The 26,099-nt window shown below is 36.4% G+C and overlaps 1 protein-coding gene across 1 annotated transcript in view; it reads right to left on the reverse strand.

Moving 5' to 3' along the window:
• The window catches only part of LOC112558297 (serine/arginine repetitive matrix protein 2-like), a 29,934-nt gene that overhangs the window by 3,465 nt on the left and 370 nt on the right, over window positions 1-26,099 (reverse strand). The window contains exons 2-10 of the mRNA XM_025228678.1: window positions 23,631-23,654; window positions 13,591-13,609; window positions 9,353-9,373; window positions 7,316-7,419; window positions 6,842-6,958; window positions 6,273-6,334; window positions 5,453-5,707; window positions 713-4,526; window positions 226-499 (exon numbers count right to left, since the gene is read on the reverse strand). Of these exons, the coding sequence (XP_025084463.1) occupies window positions 226-499; window positions 713-4,526; window positions 5,453-5,707; window positions 6,273-6,334; window positions 6,842-6,874 (4,438 nt within the window). The 5' untranslated portion in view covers window positions 6,875-6,958; window positions 7,316-7,419; window positions 9,353-9,373; window positions 13,591-13,609; window positions 23,631-23,654. The remainder of the gene's footprint in view (window positions 1-225; window positions 500-712; window positions 4,527-5,452; window positions 5,708-6,272; window positions 6,335-6,841; window positions 6,959-7,315; window positions 7,420-9,352; window positions 9,374-13,590; window positions 13,610-23,630; window positions 23,655-26,099) is intronic.

The raw sequence follows: 26,099 nt of genomic DNA on the forward strand, positions 1-26,099 counted from the left end.
AATCTATCCTTTAACTATTTGTTCAATCACTCCTATTCACAGAGTATGCTGTACTGCACTCACATCTCCTGGATGTAGCCCTAAGACTTAACAATAAATTCTTCCAAGGAAAAAAACTCAGGTAACAAAATAACAAACCTCAAACAAATGATAAAAGCAAGCTGCTTGTAAACTCTAATCTGCCTTTAAGCATTAAGTTTTGCAAAGTTTGTATTGTATACTCACCGGCAGCATTGATGGCCACCACATGAGGCTGTGCAGCCTGTGCCTGTGCCTGCATCATTACTGCATTCTGAAGTGCTGTGTGAGCATGACTCACTGCAATCTGCAGGCCAGGGTGGTGGGGGTGTGGCATGACGGTCACTGTTCCTGGCATTGCTGAACTGAGATGAGCGGCCTGAAGATGTGGATGTGATGCAGCAGAATGAGGGAATGCCATAATGGGAGCTCCTGTCTGTAAGGGTAGTGCATGATGCTGTGCCAAGGCAGCAACACTCATCTGCAGACAACATTTGACTGCTTTTAACATAACAGATACTCCATGAGAACAGAGCTTGGTTGATAGATTGATACAAATCATTCTGTGTAAAATCATAAGTATTAAAACAGACTAGCAGACATATTTCATCAGAACAACTGTATCCACAGCATGCACTTTTTTTATACAATTAAAATAAAAGCTGTCAGAGGTTACACGTGTCCAATAACTAACCTGTGCATGGGATGCTGGGACAAGAAGTTGTGGGTGGCCAGGAGCTGCGTGCAACATATGTGGTGTGCCGCCCAATGACAGAGATGGAGCCATTGTTTGTGGAGAGATGAGCATGGCTGGGTGAGGCTGCAGCAGGGGAGACTGTGCTGCTGCTGGCAGAGCCAAAACAGTAGTGTGAACTTCATCTCCTGTGTCCTCACCAGCCGCTAAGGCTGCAGCCTCCATCTCAGCAAGCTCTCTTTGCGCTTCCAAATCAGCAGTTGCATCGGACACAGCCTCCACTTCCTCTTCACTGTCAGAAGATGAGGATACAGGCTCACCCATCTCACGCTGCTGTTGCCGACGAAGCTGCTTCTTAGCATGTTTCTGGGCCTGCTCTTGAAGTTTTCTATACTGCTCTTCTTGCTCTGGCGGAATCAAAGGTTGCATGGGCTTTATCTCTTCCTCTTTTTTTGGAGGTGGTGGTGGCTGAGGAGAAGGTGGCTGGGGTGGTGGTGGTGGAGGAGGTGGGGTAGATGGGTCAGTTTTGGGTGGCTCTGGAGGTTTACTCTGAGGATCCATGACAGAGGAGGTGGAAACAGAATGCTGCTGTGATGGGGACTGCTGAATAGGTGGACCTATATCTCTGGGACCTGATGGATGGAAAGGTGGAGGCCCCATCCCTGAATGAGGACCACGGAAATTTCCAGGCCCAGGACCTCCCATACTAGGTGGTGGCATTCCTGGGCCACCAGATCCAAGGGGTCCGCGAGGACCATGTCTAGGTGGAGGTCCCATGCCAGGCCTGTGATGGAATGGTGGAGGCATATCTCCTCGTGGAGGTGGTCCCACACCTCTTGGTCCTCCAAATCCCATTCTTGGACCATGTCCTGGTGGTCCATGTCCAGGAGGTGGTCCATGAGGTCCAGGACGGGGTCCCATGTTGCGTGGTCCAGCACCAGGTGGACCCATTGATGGACCTGGAGGCCCCATGCCTGGTCCAGGTGGCCCCATTCCAGGAGGTCCCCTAGGTCCCATTGGTCCAGGACCCATTCTTGGACCTGGCCCATGAGGTCCCATTCCTGGACCAATCCTTGGAAGTGGACCATGTGGTCCAGGTGGAAACATGCCTCTTGGTGGTGGTGGACCCCTAAAACCTGGCCCAAGACGAGGAGGCATACCAGGGTGAGGATTACCTGGCCCCATACGTGGTAATGGCCCATCAAAGCGAGAAGGTCCATCAAAATGAGGAGGGGGACCATCCATTGGAGAAGAATGAGGATGCATATGTGAACCATGACCAGGACCTGGATTATGGGTTGGGTTTGTGGATTTGGAAGGACTGCCGTGGATGCTACTCTGAGAACCCCCATGGCCAGGATTATCTGTACCTAATGGAGGAGGTGGTGGTGGCAGGAGGGGCTTCACTTCTTCTGAAGATTCACCATCTTTAATGCTAGTTGTTCCTGTAACAACTGCAGCGCTACCTAAGGTTGATGCTGTTGAGTCTACCACAGCAGGATTGGAAGCATTCTCTTCTACTGTTGGTAGTGGTATGTCTGTAAGCTTGCTCTTGTCTTCTTTTTCCTCTGTAACATTGTCTTCACTTGTTGGTAAAGGTATTTCTGTAGGATCGTTTGTTTTGCTTTCTTTCTCCTTAGCAGGCTCTAGTTTTGGGAGGACAAGAGGCTTGTGTCGATGACGACGGCGAGAACTGATTTTACTGTGAGAACGGGACTTGCTTCTTGATGATCGAGAGCTATATGGTGATCTGGAATGAGAACGTGTGTAGCTGCGTGACCGAGTGTAGCTCCTTGATCGTGAACGTGAACGTGAGTAACTTGATCCACTGTGGGAAGAATATGAGCGACTGTATCTATGGTACCAAGAACGACTTCGTGAACTTCCTCTTGAGTAACTTCGAGAGGATCGGCTCCTTGAATGTGATCGTGTTCGAGATCGAGAAGTACTGTAATCAGAGTAAGAATGGTATGATCGAGATCTTGATCGTGATGATCTGGACGAGGACCTTGACCTTGTGTAGCTTCTAGATCGTGAGTGAGAGCCTCTGCTACGGGAACGACTGGATTCATATGAACTGTATGACTTCTTGTTATGAGAGTGGCGACTGTGGCTATAATGATGTTCTTTTTCCTCAGCATGCAGTTTTTTCCCTGTCAGCATGCTTGCCTCTGGACCACCTATGGACTTTTCCAAATGTGACGTCTCTTCTGCATCTTCATCTTGATCAGACCTGCTCTCTCGTGATGTATTTACCACTTTTCCAAGTGGGTCAGAAGTTTCCAGTTCACTGTCACTTGTGTCCCATTTTGATTTACTCTCTGCTTCCTGACTTTTATTCTCGTAGATGCCTTCAAGCCTGCTCCAAGTGTCCTCCATCTTGTTTGATGATGCACCCTTGTCATCATGGGCTAGGGTTTTGCTTTGTTTGCTAGGTGTCTGACAGTCTGCACTGGAAGTGCTAATCTGTCGCTTCCTGGAAGAGCCTCTAGCACTCGCTGGATTGTCAGTATTGCCATCTCTTTTAGTACTCTTCTTGTTTCCTTGGGGTGACTTTAAAGATCCAGCTGCCAGATCAGGTGTAATGCTGGATTTCTTGGTCTCTTCAGAATTCTGAGCTTCTTTTTCTCCTAATTCTGATGCAGGTTTATCATCTCTGGATTCTTGGTCTCCTGCAGAAGTTTTGGACAGTTTGGAAACTTTGCCAGCCTCCTCTACAAGGCCATCTTCAGCATTAACCTGAGGCACCTTCATTTTCTTCAATCGCTTTACTTTAGGCTCTCCATCACCAGTATGAGTGCCTTCTGCAACCTGCTCTGTTTCTTCTTCATCATCAATGTAATCGATTTTGACTTTTGGTTGGTTGGCTTTGAGTTTTCTTCCTGTGGTTACTTCACTCTTGGACTTGGTGCTTGTTGCAGCAGCTTTGCGCAAGTGATCACGGCGACTACGGTGTTTCTTTCTATGCTTACGTGATGACCGTTTGTGGGTGGGTTTCTTAACTGTTGCAGTGCCATCATTTACAATCCCTGCGCCGATTTCATCACCCTCAACCATAGTATCGATGGCCTCTTTGTGACTATGCTTGCGTTTTGATCTCTTTCTCTGGTGGTGTTTACTTTTTTCACCTTTGGCTGGCTTAGCTTCCTGATCCCCATCTTGCAATAAACCTGTTTGTTCAGAAACAGTAACAGTCTTTTCTCCTTTGTGTTTTCGCTTTCTGTGTTTCTTCTTCTTCTTCTTTGTTTCTTCTCCTTTATTCTCACCTGTAGCTTCGCCTTCTGTGACTTCTGTCTTGTTACTGTGCTTATGCTTTTTCTTCTTCTTTCTTCTCCGTTTACTTGTTTTCTTTTCTTTTCCTTCATCGATGGTTTTTTCAGCCTTTTCTCCTATCATTTCGCCCTCCTCTACTTGCTGTTCTCTTCTTTTCTCATCTTCCACTTCATTTTTAACATCGTCTTCTGGTGCTGTGTTTACCATTTCTGCAGATGATGCTACAGCCCCCACTGAATCTTCAGCTGTAATTCCCAGTTTCTGGACAGATGACAGAGGACAAAGCAGTTGTGAAAAATCAAAGTGCAGAGGGTTGCAGCTGTAAGAAAGGCTTGGCAAGGCTGTGGTGTACTGAATCATTTCTGCTGGCCAATCCAAAACACGAGTTTCATCTTTGCTGCTAAATACTTTCATGAAAGAAGTTAGCAGCTTGGGAGTCATAAGTGATTTTGCAGATTTTCCTAACTCTTGACTCTGAGCGTCTGATATTATCTTTGGGATTTCCTCTTCTGTAGCTTGCAAAACCCCATCCAGTTCATTGCTGAAAAAGTTCATATAAATATCATTTCTAATGTACTAAACATTAAATTAACATGCAAAAAAGCATTATCACAATAACTAAAGTCATATCTGCCTTAATGATCACCCTCAGAACCATGAAAGTAGAAGGAACACAAAAATTAATGCCAGGCCATAACTGTCAATGACAAAAATTACTATCACACACCTTCACGCTTAAACACTTCTGACTTCAGAGCTGGATCAGGTGTTTTAACAAATTTCAGATCCTATAAAAGTTCCTCCTTAAGCATGAATGAAATTAGCATTAAGATGTAAAGGTAAAAGTACTTTCTGTTCAAAACATGAAATAACTTGGTCACAGAATGATAAATACACCCCCAACTTTAAGTCACAGAATAATAAATACACCCCCACAAACAAGTACACAGCACTCTTAATTAACTCATTATAAGTTCTTCAGTTATACATGGCCAAAATTCAGTGCCTGCACAGTAGATCCTTTGCAGGTATGTGCACACAATGTTATTCTATTTTTATACAATTACTAATGATACGAAATGTGAAGAACATAGACTCACTGAACTATTTCCAAGCATTTCCTAACCCTAGACGACAAAGGGAGTGATGTTTTACAGCAAGTTTCTAAAATTTCAAACCTCAATCCATCTTTCACTCCAGAAATGGCACGAGACAGCACTGCACATGCTAAGTGCTACATAGCAAAGATTTGTGAGCTCTTAGTCATGACGAGATTTGTCCAGTGAGATAGAAAGTGGTGAAGACAGCAGCATCATCATCTCTTTCAGATTTATTTGATAAAAAAAATAAATGCACACGCATTGCTATAAAAATGAGAACTGGAATATTCCTACAATGAGACAATTCTGAAAAAATAGGACAATTCACCAGTTTAAAAACTACTTTATGGTGATAAGCTAGACCCACCTTTCTGTCTTCTGTTCATTTTCACCCTGTGTCTTCTCTGTTTTATCCACTGAATGTTCATGAGAAAGACATGGTTCAGGAATGGGCAAGATCACAGATTTAGGCTTTACTTCCACCTCTTCTGCCTCTTCCTGGTCCAGGTTCTCCTGAGAGAAGACAGGCACTGCTGTTGTGACTTTATTGGTGGCCTTCTTGAGAGAAAATGACACGACTCCACCAGTCCTCTGAGATTCTTGATCTTTGGGGCTGGTCACCCTATCAAAATGTAGAATTTTGCTAAATATCACTAATTTGTTTAGAGCTTCTCTATTCACTACTGGGATAATGACACAATAAATGTAGCCTAGTATCTTTTCTATACTCCTTCATACTGCTGCTGTACTCAATACTTTGCTAAGAGCATGCTCCTTAGGAAAGTGTGACTATGCGCAATATAAATTTTGCTTTTCTTGCTATTATTACTTCCAGTAAGTTTGTACCACTATTTGTCCAAAAACATCATGATGATAACAACTGAAGATACCCAATGTGGGATGCATTTTATAAATATCTTAGATCTCAAAATCTTCTCACTGAAAGAAAATACAAGAAAATCAAATAAAACATACAACCTCAAAAAAATAGAGAAATTCAACTAACTTCTTAGATGATTTCTATTTTCGCAAAGATATCTTTATAATAAGCATATGAGTAAGCTTTGCAATAATGTAAGAGTGTAATATAAACTTTAAATGAAACAGTGCAGCTACATTAATAAATATCTTTTGTCAAGGCTAGGATCTAATTAATGCATATCATTATTACTGCAGTTTTCTCTTACTTTTCCATATCTTCAGCAACAGGTTCACCTTCCTCTTCATTCACTGCTTCCTGCAAGGACAACTGCAAAATACATGTGACTGCCAATAAATGAACAATGTTTTATTCAAGCACTCATACCAGAAAGTCAAAAATGTTTTCTTATAATCACAAAACCCAACACCTCTTACATAATTCCTTTTCAATTACACAAGACTATGAACGGAAATAAAAATTCATTAGGATGAAAATAATTGCTACTGGTTTAAAAAAAAACCAAATACGTCTAACAAGCATTTGGGGATGGCAATCTTTTAACTCAGCCAATTCCTACGCCTCTGCTAATCAGGATTATTAAAGCTAAAACTAGATTGAAACACTATTGTCAAGTTGCCTTTAACAACAACATTCCGAACTGTCTGCACTATGTGTATGTCTTTATATATTTTACATACATATACACTTTATCACCGTTTGTGTAGTTGTAAAACTCTTAGAGATCTTTCTTCTTTCTGAATGGACAGTGCATACCACATCTAAATCTACTACAGCAAATTTGTTTTAACAAATTAACACTTAATCTTTGCTGACCTGCTGATTTCTTGTTGCTGATCGTGTCTTCATCGTTTGGGAAGGAGAAGTGGGCCTAGAACTAATACCTGTTGTGCCCACAGAATTATCTTTCTTTCCATCAACACTCTTTTTTGTCTGCAAAGAAGGAAAAACTTAGGAACTTCACAACACATTAAAAAAAAAAAATGTAGGATGTATATGCATAATCTAGTTATAAGGTATTATGATTATGTCAAACTGCCAAAGATAATCATCTGGCCTCTGTAACAAATATTCATATCAGCAATATAAATAATAAAGACAAGGGTCAATTCATCTGGGTCAATTACAAACCAAGTCAAGATTTCTTCAGCACATATCTGTAGCTCTTCTGTGTATAATGATATTTCATAGGTGTGATGATTACTAATCACTGTCTCAGGAAAAAAGTGCATCCACCTAAGAATGATTTCCTGCAACTTTATCATTAAAACAGGTAAAACTATAATCTACCTTTGTTGGACTGCTTTTTGGCAATGGTTTAGCATCACCATCACCATCTTTAATACTACTGGAGTTTGTTGCAGCTGTTGCTGATGTCTGGGATTTTGCTTTTCCTGAAATGAATCAAAATCATATGTACCACTGACATATTACTTTTAGAAAGTCGCCACAAATGACCGGGCATCAGAAATGCATGAAGCTGCAGCTTTGGATGGACACAGCTGCAAAAAAAGTGTGCATCATATCAGACAATGCTAATATTTTATCCCTAGATTTTAACAACCTTAAGTAAATTGTAATAACTGTACAATATTTTGGTTTCATATCGAAGATTTAAAATTTTAAGCAATAACTATGACATGTTTTCTGTATACTATGAGTTCGTTTATCAGACTAACCCTTTGGGTAACTGCAAAGACTTTAAACATGGACTAGGTAAACTGATTCAGACAGGCCTGCAGAATAGAAGTTAGGAGGGAGACCAAAACATGGGGTCAAGACACAGCATCTACAGTTGCTTCAGGGAAAACATTCGGAAAAGATTCTGATGGCACAGATAAGCATTTAACAGTATACCTCCTGCTCACTCTCTCAAAATGCCTGTCTCCTCGTTCTCAGGCATTACATTTAACATTTCTTTGAAACAGGACTAAATCAAAACTACTGAGAAATCCAACACACTCACAGACACAATGTTTATGGCGAAGTGGTACAAAATAATATTTTATCTTTGAGATGTAGTGTTTATGGATGAAATGATATGAAATAGTAATTTACATCTAGCTGGCTTTTTTAAAATATTAATGGCTTAAACATCATTCCTCTATTTTTTGATATATAAAGAAACACAACACAAATGAAAACTTATTTTAAAAGCAGTTTTCTTCATAACTCCAGCATCAAAAAAGCACAATATTTTGCCTACAGAAAGCTGCATTCACTAATCAAAGATATGGATAGTTAAATAAATTATTAAAATTTTAAGAAGCTATATGCAGCTGTACATTTTAATTATTAGGAAGCTATTGATTTTGCATAATTTTCAACATGATTTATGCCAGTTTAAAAAGACTCGCAAGCTACCACATGGCCCCAAACTGTAGATCTCTCAGCATGTGACATTTGATGAGTACAACAAACTATAGCTAAGAGGGTGAGCAAAAGCATGCATCAATGCACAAGATCAATGTACAGTCAGGACCAGTTTTTCCCCATACAAATGATCCCAAGACAATGGCACTGGCAAAAAAAAAAAATAAATAAATAAATCAGGATAGCTTATAAATAAGAATACAGTTATTTGGGGATTGGGAGGGAAGGTTTCCAACAAGATAATAAGATTAGAAGGAAAATCAGTTGTGACTATGTGACTAAGACAGGGCAGCAGGAACATGGTACAATAGTTCAAATGCAAATGTAATTATTCTTTATCTGAACTGTGAAGAATATTAAATTGTACTAATCTTTTACACCTGCTCAAATCCTTTGAAAATACACTCTGGATTCATAGAAAATAGTTGCCAAAATACTTGTACAGTTTAAAGACTCATAATATGGTGTTACGTGAAAATGGAAAAGATTTGCATACTAGCATACATAGGGAAATTAAAGGATGCATGCATCTGCTGGTTTGCTCTTTCTGATAAATAACACTTGCAAATTGTTCAGTTTTATTAATCCTGACAGGCTACCAAAAGCAGGACTCAAGACAGCAGACAATGTCAAGCACTGGCTAAATGGTCACACAAGGTAGGACCATGGTTTGTTCCACACAACTCATTGTTAGGTACATTAGTATGCAACATGAGTATAGTTCAAAATGTCCCAATTATAAAAAAAGTACAGAAAAAAGCAATGCTTACCCTTAAACAAGCAACACTTTAAAATATCGCCTAAACAAGAGACATGCTGTGCAGTATGTTTCAGGTCACCAGCAGTGTGAAGGTTGAGAGGATAAAACAGGAAATATTAAAAAAAAAAAAGTGCAAGCAACTGTAGCATCAATAAGGTGGCAAATACAGTACAGAGTTGATCTTAAGGGTTGACCTTCTCTTGTAGCTGCTGCTGCTGTTGATGAAAAGAACTTAATTCCAGAACAGATTTAAATGGCAGAATATCAAAAATAAAAAAGACTAGTATCAGTTAAACAGGATGCATGGCATCTTCCAAAATGTGTACTTTCTTCTGTATTTTTGCCTAATCAAAATGAGCATTAGATTAATTCTGGAAGCTTATTTCATCCTCTGTTTTAATGAACAGCAAATATGCCACTTAAATTCAATGAAATCTTTCCAGATGATCTAAAGTGTCAAGAATTGTGTGTGGATATATATATATACACACACAAACACCTGGAAAGATGGACAGATGAATGCAGAACATGCACGGTTACTAATCCAGTTAATAAGAATGAAAGGTTAGCGGTCAGACATTTTTTAAAATATACAGATATTCCCCCTGCTAACCTAATGCTGCATGAATTTTCATTGTGGAAATAATACAAGAAAATAAAACAGTACGCTTAGTTTACCAGAAATAAATGTAATACTTTTCAAAATTTGTTTCAAAAAACTGCTTTGTAAATAATTCCTACCTGACTAAAACAAAATGCACAGGTATTTTGTTCTGTGTACTTTTTAGCCTTATCTTCATGAATCAAAACGTATAAGGTTTAAACTGTATATTCCATCATTGGTGAACGCACTTTGCTATAATACATTTTACTATTACAAGCAATATTTGAAAATAAAACAAAACAAAGCAACAACAACAAAACTTTAGCAAAACATTTTCTTATTTGTGTAAAGTACCAAGCTATTAAACTACATGTGATTGCATGAAATCACTAAGAAAACAAAATATGAAAAGTAATGTATTGTCTACGTTTGCAATATTTTCCTCCCCTACTTGGCAACATCAGAATACTTCCCTTCACTAGTCAGTTCAGGTAAAGCAAGCAAGCCATAAAGAACAGCAGAGTATCTAGCTTTAACATAAGGGAAAAGCCAAAACAATCCTGCAACAGATATATCTTTTCAAAGTATTACAACCACCAAGAATTTATAGAACTGATAAAAAGGAGAGAAAAAAACCCAAACATACAATCATAAGAACTATTACTCATATGTTTAAATGGCACTTCCATTGTTGTGTTCCTTTCCCAAACACTGTACATATCCTTCCCACAAACAGTAAGATGCACAAAGGGAAATCAGCTAAAGCATCAGAAAAAACTTTTTGACATACTGAAAACACTGATGTCAGTGTTAGCAAGCAGAGCAGAAACCTACTACAAAGCAAATATCCACCCAATAATGCAAGTAAATGTGGCATATTCTAGACTAATTTCAGCTCTTTTTTTCTTCCTCCCCAAAGACTGTGAGGTCAAAGATATTTTTCCCACTTCTGCCTTAAAAAATAAAAAGAAAGAAATAATGTAAACATTTAGACTTTATGGACCAGTTAATTTATACCACATCATTATCTGCTAATGATCTGTTTTAGTATATTAATGACTTTTGAAAGTAAAAAAAAAACTGACATCAGACTAATTACTTTTTCTTTTTTAAACTGCAACAATAAGCAACCAGAAAGTTAAAGGGATTGGGTGTTGTGGGTTGGAAAAGTATACAGATTAAAGCCAATGCAAATGTGCTGAACCAAAGAACTCAGTCCCTATGCCCACATCTATTCATTTTTCTGATTGCAAGCATAGTAGGTGAGGTTACACTGTTGCCAAAAGATTAAGTTATTTTATGTGCCCCCTTTTTAAAGAAGATACCCCAGTCTCTAAAATGTAGGACTTGTGTGCTTTTTTAAAAGATAAAATGAAAGTTATATATGTGCACAAACATGAACATGCATGCACACAAAATAAAAAAAAAAACAAACAATTTCCTTCTTTCAACCATCACCACACAAAGAACTGCTATAAATGCTGATTTGTGCTCAGTTCTGTACACATATTTATAACTGTATTTTATATATATATATATCCATATGTACAACATAGGAATTCAAAATGTTGCTTAATTTTAATGCTTGAAAACGGAACATAACACAAATTGTCCTACACTTAAATTTCAAATTACTCCTCACTCCTCTCTTGCACTCGTGCACACACACACACAAAAGCATCCCAAGATAGATTGACTACACAGTGAGAACATCATGCATAGTGTGAACTATCTTGAGTATGCAGTGCTACAATTTAGGAGCAGAGAGAAAAAAAAAGAAAGCAATCAAGAATATTATCATTTTATAAATCTGCAAAATGCAGAAGTGTTAGTTTCTATGAGAAATAAGGATCAGTATCACCCCTGATATATAATTCCACATTGTCTCTTCCACCATTATATTAAATCAAAATCAAAAGGTACAAAAATCACTTTAAAGTCTGCTCTATCCTAACTTAATCCAAAAAAAAAAAAAAAAAAATACAGGGTATGTTTTTAACTCTCTAACAAAAGGAACTTTATGTACATTTTATGCAGATGTTACCATTTTGTTTAGGACCTTCACAAAGGCTTTACTGATTGCTACTAATTCTCATGGTGTGAAAGAATCTTAAGTGCTATGTTGACAAGGACTGGTAAATCACATTGAAATAATCATCCTAACTGAATGTTGCCACTAATTAATCTGTGACTTCAAACAGTTTAAAATTTATGAAACTAAGAATACTGATCAATGTCTAACACATCTCTGCCAATAATCTTAATTTTTTAACCAAAACATGTAAGTTAAAAAAGGTAATGCAAGTCAAATATGAAATTAAGGTATAAGATAGTGACAGATTAATAGAACACGTGTTCTCATTAGTTCATCTACAATATACTTCTTGCTTTTTCGGGAGAAGCATATATGGACTGACCTAAATTCTGACCCGGCATTAAAGACAACAGCTAATGCCATAGCTCTGAAAGGCCTTGCTATACTAGTAAGTCTACGTTTGAGATGAGGTGCTGACCTCTTTCCAAAATGCAGGTAAGAACTTTAAAGTTTCAAATCTTGCAAATAAATTCAAGACTTAAATCATCTTGTAACGAATTAAACCTTAAAGAAAAAGATTTGCACTCAGGTTAGCTTTAAAAATGCAGTTGGTCATTTGGCTAATACTAGAAAATGAGTAGTTCATAAGACCACAAACTATTAAAAATCGTTATGTTTAAAATTGTTCAGTGCATGCATACAACAGCCATAAAATAATACAACAAGTAATACATACGGTTGTCTGGCACACCAAATTAAAACGCCTTCATCCTGTAAAAATCGTCCTCTCTACATGACTTAGCCCAAGACTTGCTTCTGACATCAAGCAATAATTTTGTGACCAACCATCCCTTATCACCCCAGAAAACTTGCACACATGCACATGTGCACACCCCCAACACCTACTTTAACAAAGCTCTATCAAAATATTTATCTGTTTTATTATAACTCTTATTTTAACCGTTTTAATTTCAGTCCCTTAACCAGATAAAAGCATCTGAAATTTGAATTTGATGTTCTATATGCAAGTAGGTCTGTTGGTCTGTTCCTTATGATACTGCCTTATAGAAATAACTATAGAAACAAATTGCACTTTGTGTGTTTGTGTGCGTGTCTGCGCATATAGGTTTTGCCATACTTTACAAATTTTTGCACTTCAAGAGGAAAGACAGAACGTTAATGCTGGAGTCATTCACTGAGTACAACTAAGTCCAAACACACAAAATTCAATTAAACAGCTACATAATAGTGTCTCGACTGGAATTTTTTTTTTTTTAAAAACCTGATAAAATTAAACACTGTCAACCCCAACAACATTTATAACAAAATACTGGGAGCATTTCTGAACTATTATAACAAAATGTATCAAATGAAAGAACACTTCTAAATTCAACTAACGCTGAAGATGAAGGCATGCGCACGCACGCATACACACAGACATGCATAAACACACATATTCTATTATGTATTTTTTAAAATTAAAACAAAATCATTGAAACTCTTCATGTATACAAAATATAAGACAAAAAGCAAGCCATACAATTAGTTTTGAGTATCATGACCAATCCTAGCAAATGGAGTGAATTAAGCCATGTGCAAGCTACATAAATGTAGATAGACAAAACAAGCACTCAGCACATACTCAAGTCATACACCAATTGCCACAGGCGGAAGGGAATCACATGCTGGTGCTTGCCTCCAAAGGGCTTTATGAAATGTTAAAAAGAAAATTAGAAATACAAACAAGCCTCTTCTATGTACTGCATTTGAAAAGAAAATGAAACAGGAAATACCTGGCCTGGAGAATAGCACCTGCAGATAGGGTCACTCCTAATTGAAATGTTACAACATTATGTCTGAGAACACACTATAATTTAAAGCAACTGGTTAAAATCTTCAGCTTTTCAGGGACATACTGTCAAATGTTTCAAATGTTCAGAATTGAAAAAAATTGTCTTCAGTCATCATTTTTTGTCAACTCTTCTCAGTCAGCAGTAAGGAACACCAGCTGTAACCTACATGAGAACCTTTTACTGAGGTGAACAGCATAATGCCCCTTTTCAAACAGCTTGGGTTAAACTAACAGAATTCGAGCATTTGCTACTATTTTTTCTCTCTCTCACACACACATGGAATGGAAGCAATATCCTTTAGAAGGTTCATTCACTTCAAAGCTTCTTAAAAAATATCAGCACACATTGGACATGGTAAAGAACAGTTACTGAGTCTGTGAAATAAGCATTTTTCATAAGACTTCTGCCATACACATTCAATCTATTGACCACAGCCAGGAAGAATAACAGTATTAAATACTATTTAGAGAAAGACATGTCTGAATGAGCCTGCAATTCTCATCAGAAGTTAGCTTTAAAAAAGAAAAATCACACTCCTTAGATATGACCTACATGTTGCATACGGAATATGCAATGCTATAGCCTACAGGGATTTGTAAGACTGACAAGAAGTTAAATGAATCCTCAAAATACAAAATCTTCCATTTTGCACTCACCAAACAATGAAATATATAGTGTTAGTGAAGTACTGCACAAATCAGTGCTGAAAGACTGTCCAAAATTAAGTGTGAAGACCAAATAAGCCTCATGCAAATGATACTGAATGGAGACATCAAGCATACTCCAGAACTTTTCTACAGAAAAAAAAAGAAAAAAAAAAGACAGACTATGATGATTTTCTCATGATACAAATAAGGAGAAAATGAGAATAAACTAGGATTAGTTAGAAGATGACAACTTCACCATGTTACGTCTGCTTCTAATCTTTTTTTTGTAGAGTGAGGGGATCAGGGGGTGGGCCATATTCTTGAAAGTACACTTTAAGCCTTCTGATGCATTATTTAATCCTCTATAATCATAAATACAGCAAAGGTCAAAACTGGCTGCTATAAAATCACCTTCAAAAGATATTATGAACCATAGAGATAGAAGGGTAATGGGAAATAAGTTTTCTTGTAAAACAAATGGATGGATATTTAATTTTTTTTCAGAATAATAAACTAAACACCTTTCTACTCCTCATCTATTACAACTGACACTTTGTATTTAAATAAAAATATAATAATTTAGAATAAAGCTCCTGGACACAGAAATGTCTACACTACACTGTAAAGCTGTGAAATAAAGAATTTAAGGCTAATGCCTAATATATGTAATGCGTTTTGTTTAAACACACATTTCATGACTGATGTCATTTGTAACTCAAATAAGACATTAACACGAATACGTCTGAATAAGTATGTGGCTTATCTTTAGAAAATAAAGCTCACTGTCTCAATACTACCTTCATCTCCTCTATCTCCTCTATCACCCAACTGCTAATGAAAATCATGCATATACAGACAGATCAATCACAAAGGAATGTGAAAACACGGTTAAACAAGATCCCCTACTGACCTTCCCTAAATTGCACCTAAGCAGCACATTCGGTACTTCTTAGATTAAAAGTTAGCATACGCATGTCCACACATATGGATGATGTCTGCACGAATATGAGAGAGAAGAAAAAAAAATTGAAGGATAAGGAAAGGGAAGAGTACACACGAACACATAGGCTGAACATAAATGTGGTACTTTTTTTTTTTTTTAATGGGAAGTGTACAATAAAAGTTGCTTGAAAACAAATGTTCTAAATCTAATTGTCTCTGTGGTAGACAAATTCAAATGTTCTGTTCCATATAATAGCAAATCAAATGTTCCACCCAACACCAATATATTCTTTTAACAATTGCATGTTTTATGATATACATAACTTTAGAGGAAAATTTATGATCACTAAACTAATGCCCCATAAGTAAAAGTCATGAACAAAAAATGTAAACAATCACATCACAAAAACCTAAACAGTCATCTCTTCCAGTAAGGCTAAAAGCATGTTTACAAAAAAAAACAATGAAAGCAAGAATAAGCCACTGTAAATAGAAAATATTCAGTGTATGGATGCAAAAGCCCAAAACTTAGGGTTTCAGAAAATGTATGCATGTATTAAATAAATAATATCGCATTAGACAAAATCATGAAATATCTGAATGTGTGTATAGTAAGATACTAGATGACCCTTAGAACCAAACCTACACCACTAAGAAAACAGAAGTTTTGACTGGCACATATGCATGTCAGAATCTTATTCAAATGAGTACACATCAGATGGAACATCTATTTGTAGGGCTGGGCCACAAATACATCCATTACTGCAAAGATTATACTGACTCCTGGCAGATCAATGGTTAGGTGTCAACTGTCTTTTTTTTTTTTGTTTCTGTATTTCTTGATTAGCTCAACATATCTAAAATTCACTCGTCTTACTCTGGTAGACACACACCTGATTTTGTAGACTGATCGATACATATTTAAAAAGATGTCTTTATTGATTAGCAAATTAAGCATCCTCCTTTGTAGCTATTGTTACTCTGAATATGATTTATCAGTTCATGTCAAGAAAACTAAGCATCGAGGATACCCTTTCCCACAGTTCAATGTTTGCTCTTGCATGTTTCAGCAAGATTTGCTTAACCACCACCTTTCAGAAGTGCTTTAAATCTAAGCTAAATTCATTAATAGAATGAGGTAAACTGTACTGTAGTGGCCCTGCTGCATGGTTGGGAAAGCATAAATGACAATGTATTGATAAAAATGGAACAGAAGTTGATGTCAAATGAGACCACAATAAAGATCTAATTAAGAAAGAGAACCAAACAAATATGGAGTCCAGCAGCTAATAAAAGTTCTATTTCTGGTTCAGATCCAGACATTCATGCACAAACCATACCTACACAGCCATGCCTTTGCTGAAACAAGTTAGTGAGCACAGTAGTGTATCTATTCAAAGTATATCAATTTATGCCTCAATTCTACAAATCTAGAACTAAAAATTTCTTTCGTATGGGATTGATGATTTCTTCCACACCTCTGTCAGCAACATTGTTTCCTTCTAACCTGAATACCAGTTTCCCATAGGATTACCTAGCTACACAAATACTACATGCTTTAAATGGTAATAAAACACCGATAGTTTGTGAGTGATAATTTTGATTCTCTCAAGAAATTCGTAATTTTGTCATTGTTATTTTTTGACATTTTTCTGAACACAATATTATAGTGTCCAGAAATATCTGACAATGAGTTTGCAAAACTGCAATTAACTATGTTTGTGGAAGAAGATCAGACATGAAAATATTCATAACGATAAAATCTGAATAAGTTCTTTTAAGTCCCTAAATAAGGGACAAAAGTAAGTTAAAGAAACATGTTCACCAAAGGTATTGGCCTTTTCCTAGGGGGTGGGGAGGAGGGTGTTAATTGTTGAATCGAGGATTAGCACCCAATATTTAAAAAGTCAAAAAGCCAAGCACTTGTGGATCACTGAGCAAAGCTGCTATTAACCTGAGCCCCAGTTATAAGAAAAGCACACAGCACTAATTTTTATAGTGAAGTCCTGCAACACCAGAATCCTATTATAATGCTGTAATAAAATTTAGTGTTCAAAAAGAAAGAAGAAAATATATATATAAATGACACACCAGATAGACTATATGTATTGATATATGTATATATCATATTAATTGATATATTTGAAAATAGCTGGGATGCACAGAATATGCTTACTAATAGAGCATTAACAGTCGTTAAGGTGTAAGTGCACATGAAAAGTTGTTCCTACCATCCCTAGTGCTATCCTGATTATAGTTTCCCAAAGAATCTGTATAGTGATTATCATCACTATAAGCAAAGATTCTATTACTTCCAAACAAAGATTTAAGCAAAGATTCTATTACTTCCAACATCACTTATTCTGTCCTGTAAACTTTATTTTCTGCATCTGAATACTTGGTTGGCATAAAGAACTTTAAATCTTAACTATGAGAAGTTCTGAATGCACTGTTACTCATTCTTGACACTAGTTTTCCAAAATGCCAAAATGTCTTTCAGATGTCAGCACATTTAAGGGAGAATCATTGAGGGACCATATCAAGTTATGTGATAGTTACAGGCAATGTCGCACAGAGATCTAATAACAAATGGGCAAGAACAAAGATCACCAGGGGGAAATTAAAAAAAACTCCATAAAAAATGAATACAAATGGGCAGAAAATGTAAAAAAGGAATATTTTTTCTACTGTTTGTAAAATTAAAGCACCATTACTCTTAATGAAGTATCAAATGCAAGAAGCATTTAGCAAACATTGCACACACATTCCAAATTTACTGTATAAATTGAATTAGTTTTCATTCAAAGACCTTCAGCTCAAATTTTTGAATAACAATTTTCAACCATATTTTCTATTTTTGCCCCCTTGGCGTAAAAAACACATGGCAGAAAAAAAGAAAGAAATTAAATTAGCACCCAATACTAAAAAAAATCTCAGATGTGCTTGCCTAAGACAAGTTCTAAGGTTAGAGAACAGTGAAGACTCAAAGCAAAATGAAATCACCTGACTACATTGTTCAACCACTGGTGAAGCAATGGCAGATGGGATGCAGTAATTTTTAGTACAATACAGAAATACAACAAATGTGTACAAATGTACGACTGGTGATGCTATACAGAAAGCAAGGCAGAAAGTGATAAGGACAAAATCAGACCCAAACAGTACATTCATAGATGGCAAGCTTTAGAACTAAGGACTAAATCTTATTACTTAAAACTGCAAATACCAAACCAAGCAAGCCTGCAATGAAGTGTGCTGTTTCAGTTTAATGAATACACCAAATTGCTTGTAAGTTTACCTGTGAACCCTTCCCTACCAACCCATGTAAACACAGAAATATATGCACATAAGCACATGTACCCATGCATTCATGCATGCCTGCACACACACACAAATTTTGCCAAAATTTTTTAAATTAAATACATAGAAGCTTTGCACTACTACACAATTAACATAAAAATTCTTTTAAAGATGCATCAAAAGTGAATATGTATTTTTTTAAATAAACTAATTGATACAAAAGTGTCAAATTTAACAACAAATGTGCATTGTTTTACCAATGTATGCATTTACACTGGAAGCTCCCACTCCTCAAAATTAAAAATGACTGATGAAAAGCTTCATGGTATGTGCACTATTAACTCTAACAAGCAGATAAAGCTAATTAAAAAAATAAATCATATCACATAAGCAGCCTCTGTGGCAATATAGGCAGTTTGTGTCATAAGTTGCTCTTCCTAATTGTCCTCCAAAACTTGAAAGATGCAGATAGTTGTACTGCTATTTTTACCACTACTCTTCAGGTTCTAGGCTATAAGCAATTAAATTTAAAAAGCTAAGTTAACTAAGAAGTGAAAGTAACATATTTTGAGTGCTTACTAGTCATCTCACTCAAAGAATTAAAAAGAAATATAAATCATCCCATGGGCATTTCATTCCACAGACGATGAAATGTAAATTCTCAATGTCTTATACTGTGTTTATACATATGGCAGCACGTTTTATGATTACCAAATATTTCATTTTAAAAAAATGAATGTCTAAGAAAAACACTTGTACTAATACAGCACTTGGTTTTTCTTATTATAATCAGACTTTCTCAAAAACAAATGTCTGTAAATACTGCTTTCAACTTTGATTTATGAACTATGTTCATTTTAAATAAGAAAAGCATAACAGAAACACCCCCTCCTTTCTAACTTCTCCACCCCCTCCAAAACAATGTACACGGAGAGCATGCTGAGTAGCACAGAAGCATAGGGAGTCATTTTGACTGGCAGAAAGTGACCATGAAAATAAGTCACCAAATGTTATTTGGAAAACAAGGAATAGACTACAGATGGGATCAGCATGAGGTTATGAACAAGATGGAAAGCTGAAAAGCAAATATACATGAACTCTTCATTTGAAATACACACACAGAGAGACTTTATATTAGTTAAGAAGAAACATAACCCTGATGCAGTACAGAAGCACAAGGCCTCCAGCATCCACTAGCAGCTGTCCATGTTATGATACATTTGAAAGCCTACACAATAGCATTCCTATAAGAACAGGTTGCACACCAATGGCAGCATTTCCTGCCTCCTCAACATTAAACAAAATTAAACTGGCATTTAAAAGTTAACAGTCTGTGGGCATGCAACAGCACAAATAAAAAAGACCCAAGTGCACACCAATAGTATTCTTTCTCATGAAAAGCTAAAGAAAACAAACCAGTTCCTCTACAGGATGATAAAAATGAACCTTAGCATAAAAACAATGTCTACCTGTGGAAATTTATTCCGTCAATTTAGCTATTGTTGCATTATCAAGAGGGTATAAAAGCCAAACTTTCACTTCAGTAATCAATTGTAGTTGGCATGGCCAAGGTTCCTAGTAAAAGCTAACTCCACTTATTTGATTTTGTAGATATCAAACAAATGCACTTGTTTGAAAATGTGCTAATGGGTAGGTCAAAGTTAAATATAACACTTAACATGATCACAGAGAGGCAGATGCTTTAGCTCTGACGTTTAACAATTCAGATTAATGCGATAACTATTTGTGCACCAGGGTAACACTGGGAGAAGAGGAAAGAGAAACCCACAAATAGTAACAAACATCCTTATTCCCAACCATAAAAAGCTAGCTATGACATTCCTCGTGAAGCAGATAGTTACACTGACATAGTGCAAATCTGCACTTCTGGAAAACTATCTCCATGCAGGGCAAATAAGGGGTCAGATAGAATGCCACCACCTACATAGTTCATCCATCAAACATGATTAAACAATAAAAATGTTACTGCTGATATATAGTACTTGAGTCAAGCCTAATGAGTCCAAAGCCATATATTATTAGATATTATTCTGACCATGAAAATTCAATAACTTTTTAAAAAGATGTTAAACTAGCAGTAACCTGAGAAAATGGACGATGTTTATTAAGGATGAACTTAAACTAATGACTAACTGGTTTAACTGTATATCATCTACGTAAAGACACTCTGATGTAGGTATGATTAAATACAAAAAAACACAGCTATTCTGTAATTTTAAAAAATCACACATTTACATGAACGTGCATGAATATGCATGCACAGACATTCTCTTTTCATTTGAGCCCCAACCACTAGATATTAAAAACAATGCAACAAATTTAAAAACAAACCTCATTACAACTCACCTCTCAACTTGCTTGAAGTGTGAGGGAGATTAGCATTATTTCTTTGAAATTATTTTCCCCAATATTAAATAAATCAACAAGCAAACAAACAAATAAAAAGAAATCACGCAATTTTTTTTTGGGGGGGTTGGGGGGGGAGCATGAAGAACTTGTTCTAGTCTGCCATTCTGTCATTCCCTTATCTGTTTCTTTTCATGCTCTCATACACATGCACGCACACATACGTGCACACACACACACATATGCACAATACTGGAAAAACAAAAACAAAAAAAAACCTGTTTAAATACTTGAGGATGCCATAGGCATTACATCTTTGTAGAGATTTCAAGTGAATTGGAACATTATTCTTTTTGAATATTTTTATATCTTAGGTCTTCTATAAAAATGACTAGTGGCAGTTGTGTTGCTGTTAGAGCTGATGGCTGTGGTTTCTGATAATTTTTATTTATACCTAAATTTTTAAATGCCATCCACAAAATACAAATCAGCATGCATGCATTTCCCCTTTCATTGTATAACCTTTCTTGGTCACAATCTCTATCAATTAAAGTGGTGTAATATAATGTAGACATGCAGTCATCAGTAAGCCATGCTATCTACTTATAACTTATATATATCATGAATATTACTGATATGCATTGTAAAATGTTAGAATCATAACCTCGCTGAGAAATCAATCCCTAATCATTTGTGCAGAAAAGTTTCCCAGCTTGTTAGAAATTGTTCACTCATACCTTCAATACCATTTAAAATAGACATACATAGCATATTGCAAGCTACACTGAAGAACATAAAATTACGTCTTCATTTAGAAAACTCATCAAGATAACTCCAACTCAACTTATTTTACTTTTCACAATAACAAATCAAACAATGAAAAAATGTCTTAAATCACCCAAAAAACACTGGAAGTGACTTCTTCAAGAATGAATAAGAAATAGTGCATACCATCGTACCATCAGAGAGAATGGAAATTTCCTGAGAGGAAAATGTCTTCTGGTCACTTATACCTTTCTTTGTCCCAGTACCTTTTCCTCCAATAAATGGATTAAATTTGTACTTCCTGCTACTGAAATTGCTCTTTACTGTCTGCAGATACTCATTAGTAAATGAGAGACAGGGCAATAAACATATGCAGGATATGAGAATATATAAAGTGCATGTTCAAATTCCTGTGACTATGCCATGGCTTTGCAAGTGGCGCACTCATTGTAAATAATACAAGAGAAGCAAGATTGGCCACTTGTAAGTCAAAATGCTCTAGACAACTAGGCAGTACACAAATGAATAGTCTTATTAGCACATCCACTGAAAGAGTAAGATTTCAAGTGTGAATGTTAAGTATAAGAAGCAACCATGACATTGTCAGAAATACATACACAGTAATACCATACACACTGGAAAACATACTACAAAGCAACATCACTACGTTTAGTGAAGAGAGAGTCTGTTACCCATCAAGCATCCACCAAAGGGATTTGTGTCCTCTCTTTGAGAATGCACTACTGATCTATTAGCTTCAAACCTGAGGTAAAAGATCATGCCTGCCAAACACAGCTTAAAGGTTAACAGACTCTGTCTTCTTACAAAATGGTCAATTGAAGCTGACAGGATCTTAAGTGCAAATGTAGAACACATGCATCAACTCCAGATCACTCATCATTGTTGGAAAAGCAGCATCAGCACTGAGTGTCCGAAGAAAATAAAAGTTGGGAATGCATAAAAATAAAATAAATAAAAAGTAAAATCTTTAAAAGATGGCTGTGATGGTGAAGCATTTTCTCTCAAGGCATTATGGACCAGCACAGCTTACTAGATTTAACCATCAACAGTTTTGATCAAAACATTACGTGGATGCACACTTACAAGTTACAGCGTTTTGTTCTTTTCACAAGTGACCATGGCTTGATGCAATGAATGATGAATGGCTTTATGACTATAACCATTTGGAATAGTTGTAAATGGTTTTTTTTTAACATTATCATGCTTAAACATGTTGCAGGATTACTCATTAACTTCTGAACTACACAGCTGCTAGAATTATGTTTGCTTTGTGAAGAAAATATTCAATGTATAAACCAATAAGTTGTTGAACAGCAGGAAGGACTTGAATGGGAAGAGAAAAACGTTTTGCCTAAAACACAACATGCAAAGTAAAGTACCCACAGCCCATGCAAAACCTGATAAGACTACTGCAGGAGTCTGTGTGAAAACCGGCCATATTTTTTTTAAAACTCTGTAACCCCGCCATTATAAACAAGTGGTAAGTACCAATACAAAAATAGTTAGTTGAAAAAAAATATGCAGGAGTAGTAGTATGAAACTCAAGAACATCTTAACTTTAAAATAATTTTTGAAGACAACAGCTCCAACTTTGGAGTGACCATATTGATGTTAAATGTTGCATGTTGATCATTAAGAGATGATTACCTGCACAAGTGACTTTGGGGACAATATTTGCTGGCTCAGAATCAATGTTAGCAGATCTGAAATCTCACCAGTGTGTCCTGGACAGCTCACCATACCTTTCTAAATCTTGTTGCAAGCTTGAAAGCTACTACGTACTTTTTTTATTACATTTTATGTTAACACTTTCTTCTTTGAAGAAACTACTGCATCAAAATGTGTAGCTAACCATTAAAAGACCGGGTCTTAGTATAAATGCATGGCTAAATAATAATGGCACACACATTGGCACCGTACAAAATAAAGATACATTACCTGCTTAGCTTGCCATTTCAAAACCTTCAATACAAAGACAAAATGTTTTAGTTAAGGCACTGAAAAATATTCAGAAACGAAAAAGTATAAGACAGCTGCAACTACCTACTTGGTGATGTCAGATGGCAGGTTGCCCTTCTCACCTCCATTCTGACTAACTAAATGCAGCAACCGAATTTTCACCTTAGGCCATTGATAGTCTGAGTATCTATTAGCAGCAAGTCTATGTTCCATAACTTTACAGTACACCGAAAAATAAAAAAATTTAACAGATCAGTACCTTGAACCTGAGCTAGCAATATATGGGAAGGAAACCGAAAAAAAGCAATGGGAACAATAATGGTTTAATTCAAAAATAAAAGTAGTTCACAGTCTAATCGATAATCATGGCTTAATCGTGCTGCAATGTCTGACGCCTTAATGCTCTGAAAAGCCATGTGTTTTCCTTTGATTAGCTCTAAAGACTAGTCTATAGACACTGACAGGTTACAGGCATCATTACATCACTAACATTAATTACACTTTGCGTTGTGCACTATTTTTTAAAAAATTCAATAAATCTGACCACATACTTTGCTTTCAAAATGATCATGCCAGTCATCAAACTGATTCTGGTTGTGTTAAGTGTCCTCAGTAGCACAGTTACCCTTGTAGGTTTGATCAAGCATTATCTCAAGAACTTCCATCTGTTTTAGGTTGAGATCTTGGGGTTTTTGTTTTTGTTTTTTCAGTGGAGAAGAAGAGTTTTTGTTTTGTTTTTTTTTTGGGGGGGGGGGAGTGGGGGTGCAAGATGGAAAGGAAGAGGAAAATGTAAACATGGACATTTATGCCAAAGCAATATGCCAGATGCTTTCACTCTCAATGTACTGAGGATGAAGATAAACATGAGAAAGCAATCATAAGAATGATAAACTAAGCTACACACCCTCAAGTTTTTTTGAGACTGAACTGTTATCTCTGATCAGAACATGCAAGCTATCAAAAATACTGCATTGTCACATGCAAAATAAGGGGGTTTATAAAGGGAAGGAGAGGGTTGCCTATTTTTGACTGTATCTTTATTTGGTATTCATGACCAGATGTAGACCAAAACTGTGACTGAACACAGGTTTCACCTTAATGACATAGATGTGCTCACATTGCATATGTAATGCATTTAATCATAACATTACCACCTCTCTTGAAACATAAGCAGCTTAGTCAAGTTTCACTGCGTAACATTTACCTCAGTATCAACAATTTGTAAATCCTTCTAACAGATGTATGCTTGATCACATGAAGAAAAATTTAGTATACAATACTTCAATTAGTCTTGTTTCGGTACTAAATGATGGAGGGAAGGGGTGGAGGGGTGAAGGGGATCCTCCTGAAAGTTCTTTATCTCCATGTTACTCTTGAATGTTCTAAGAAAGCATGGACTTGGTTATGAACAGATTGCTTTACTAATGGAGCAGATTCTTTCTTGTCATTTCGGTTTAATAAGCAGACAATAGAAACAAGCAAAGTGCATGCATCACCAAACATCACGCTTTATGTTTCAACCTATCAGACAGTGACAAATCTGCTTTGCTGCAAAGCATTTTATTGCAATATGTGCCCATTCTTTCCCTGCTAGTACTACACTGTGCATCCAAAAACACCAGTTATCTTGTGAAACAAGAATTGAATCTTGTCTACAAAAAAAAAAAGCAGTCAACAAGTAACAATTAGGACATGTTTATTTCGGGTGTATTTAGCAGCTTCTTAATTTAATGGCAGACTGCAATTAGCTCTTAGTGTCAGGTTTCAAAATGTGTACCCTGTTCATAGAGAGAACTGCTAGGACTGCCCTCTGTTGTGAATGTGTTATCGTGATGTCCCTCCACTGAAAAAGTTAATGATGTTAGACAATGATAACGGTCCATTTCCAAACCCTGTATATAGATGTTAAGCAAAATCCAGCACAGTCACCAAAAGGTGTGTGTCATCTGTCATCACACTGCTTGACCTTCATCCTAAAGACATTTGCTCTAAACAAAAAGCTCGCAAAGCTTAGAAAGCATATTAACTCATCTAAGTATAGGAATTTCCCAACTAAAGTTCAGACACATACAACATCAAATATACAAAAACTGCACACTAGTAAAACACACGCGCAAAAAAAAAAAAAACCTCTCTTTCAATATACATACAAGTTCTTATTAAAAATGACAAAGAACAATAATGATATGTTCAAAATGTTGTACCCCTTCACACAGTAAGTTCTAGCTCATCAGATGATTTACGGTTGTGTCTGACATACACTAAGGAAACCTACAGATCTCAGACGGAAAAGAAAACAAACACTACATTTAAGTGACAAATGGATGACAGAACACCAAGGCAAGAATGTTTGTCTTGTTCTACTTTCACATTTTTTATACTGAATTTTTTTTTTTTTTACTGGTAGTTCCTTATTTCATTTTCCTTACCATATTTAACTTTCACTAG

The sequence above is a fragment of the Pomacea canaliculata genome, linkage group LG2 (assembly GCF_003073045.1).
Source record: "Pomacea canaliculata isolate SZHN2017 linkage group LG2, ASM307304v1, whole genome shotgun sequence".
Classification (NCBI taxonomy): Eukaryota; Metazoa; Mollusca; class Gastropoda; order Architaenioglossa; family Ampullariidae; genus Pomacea; species Pomacea canaliculata.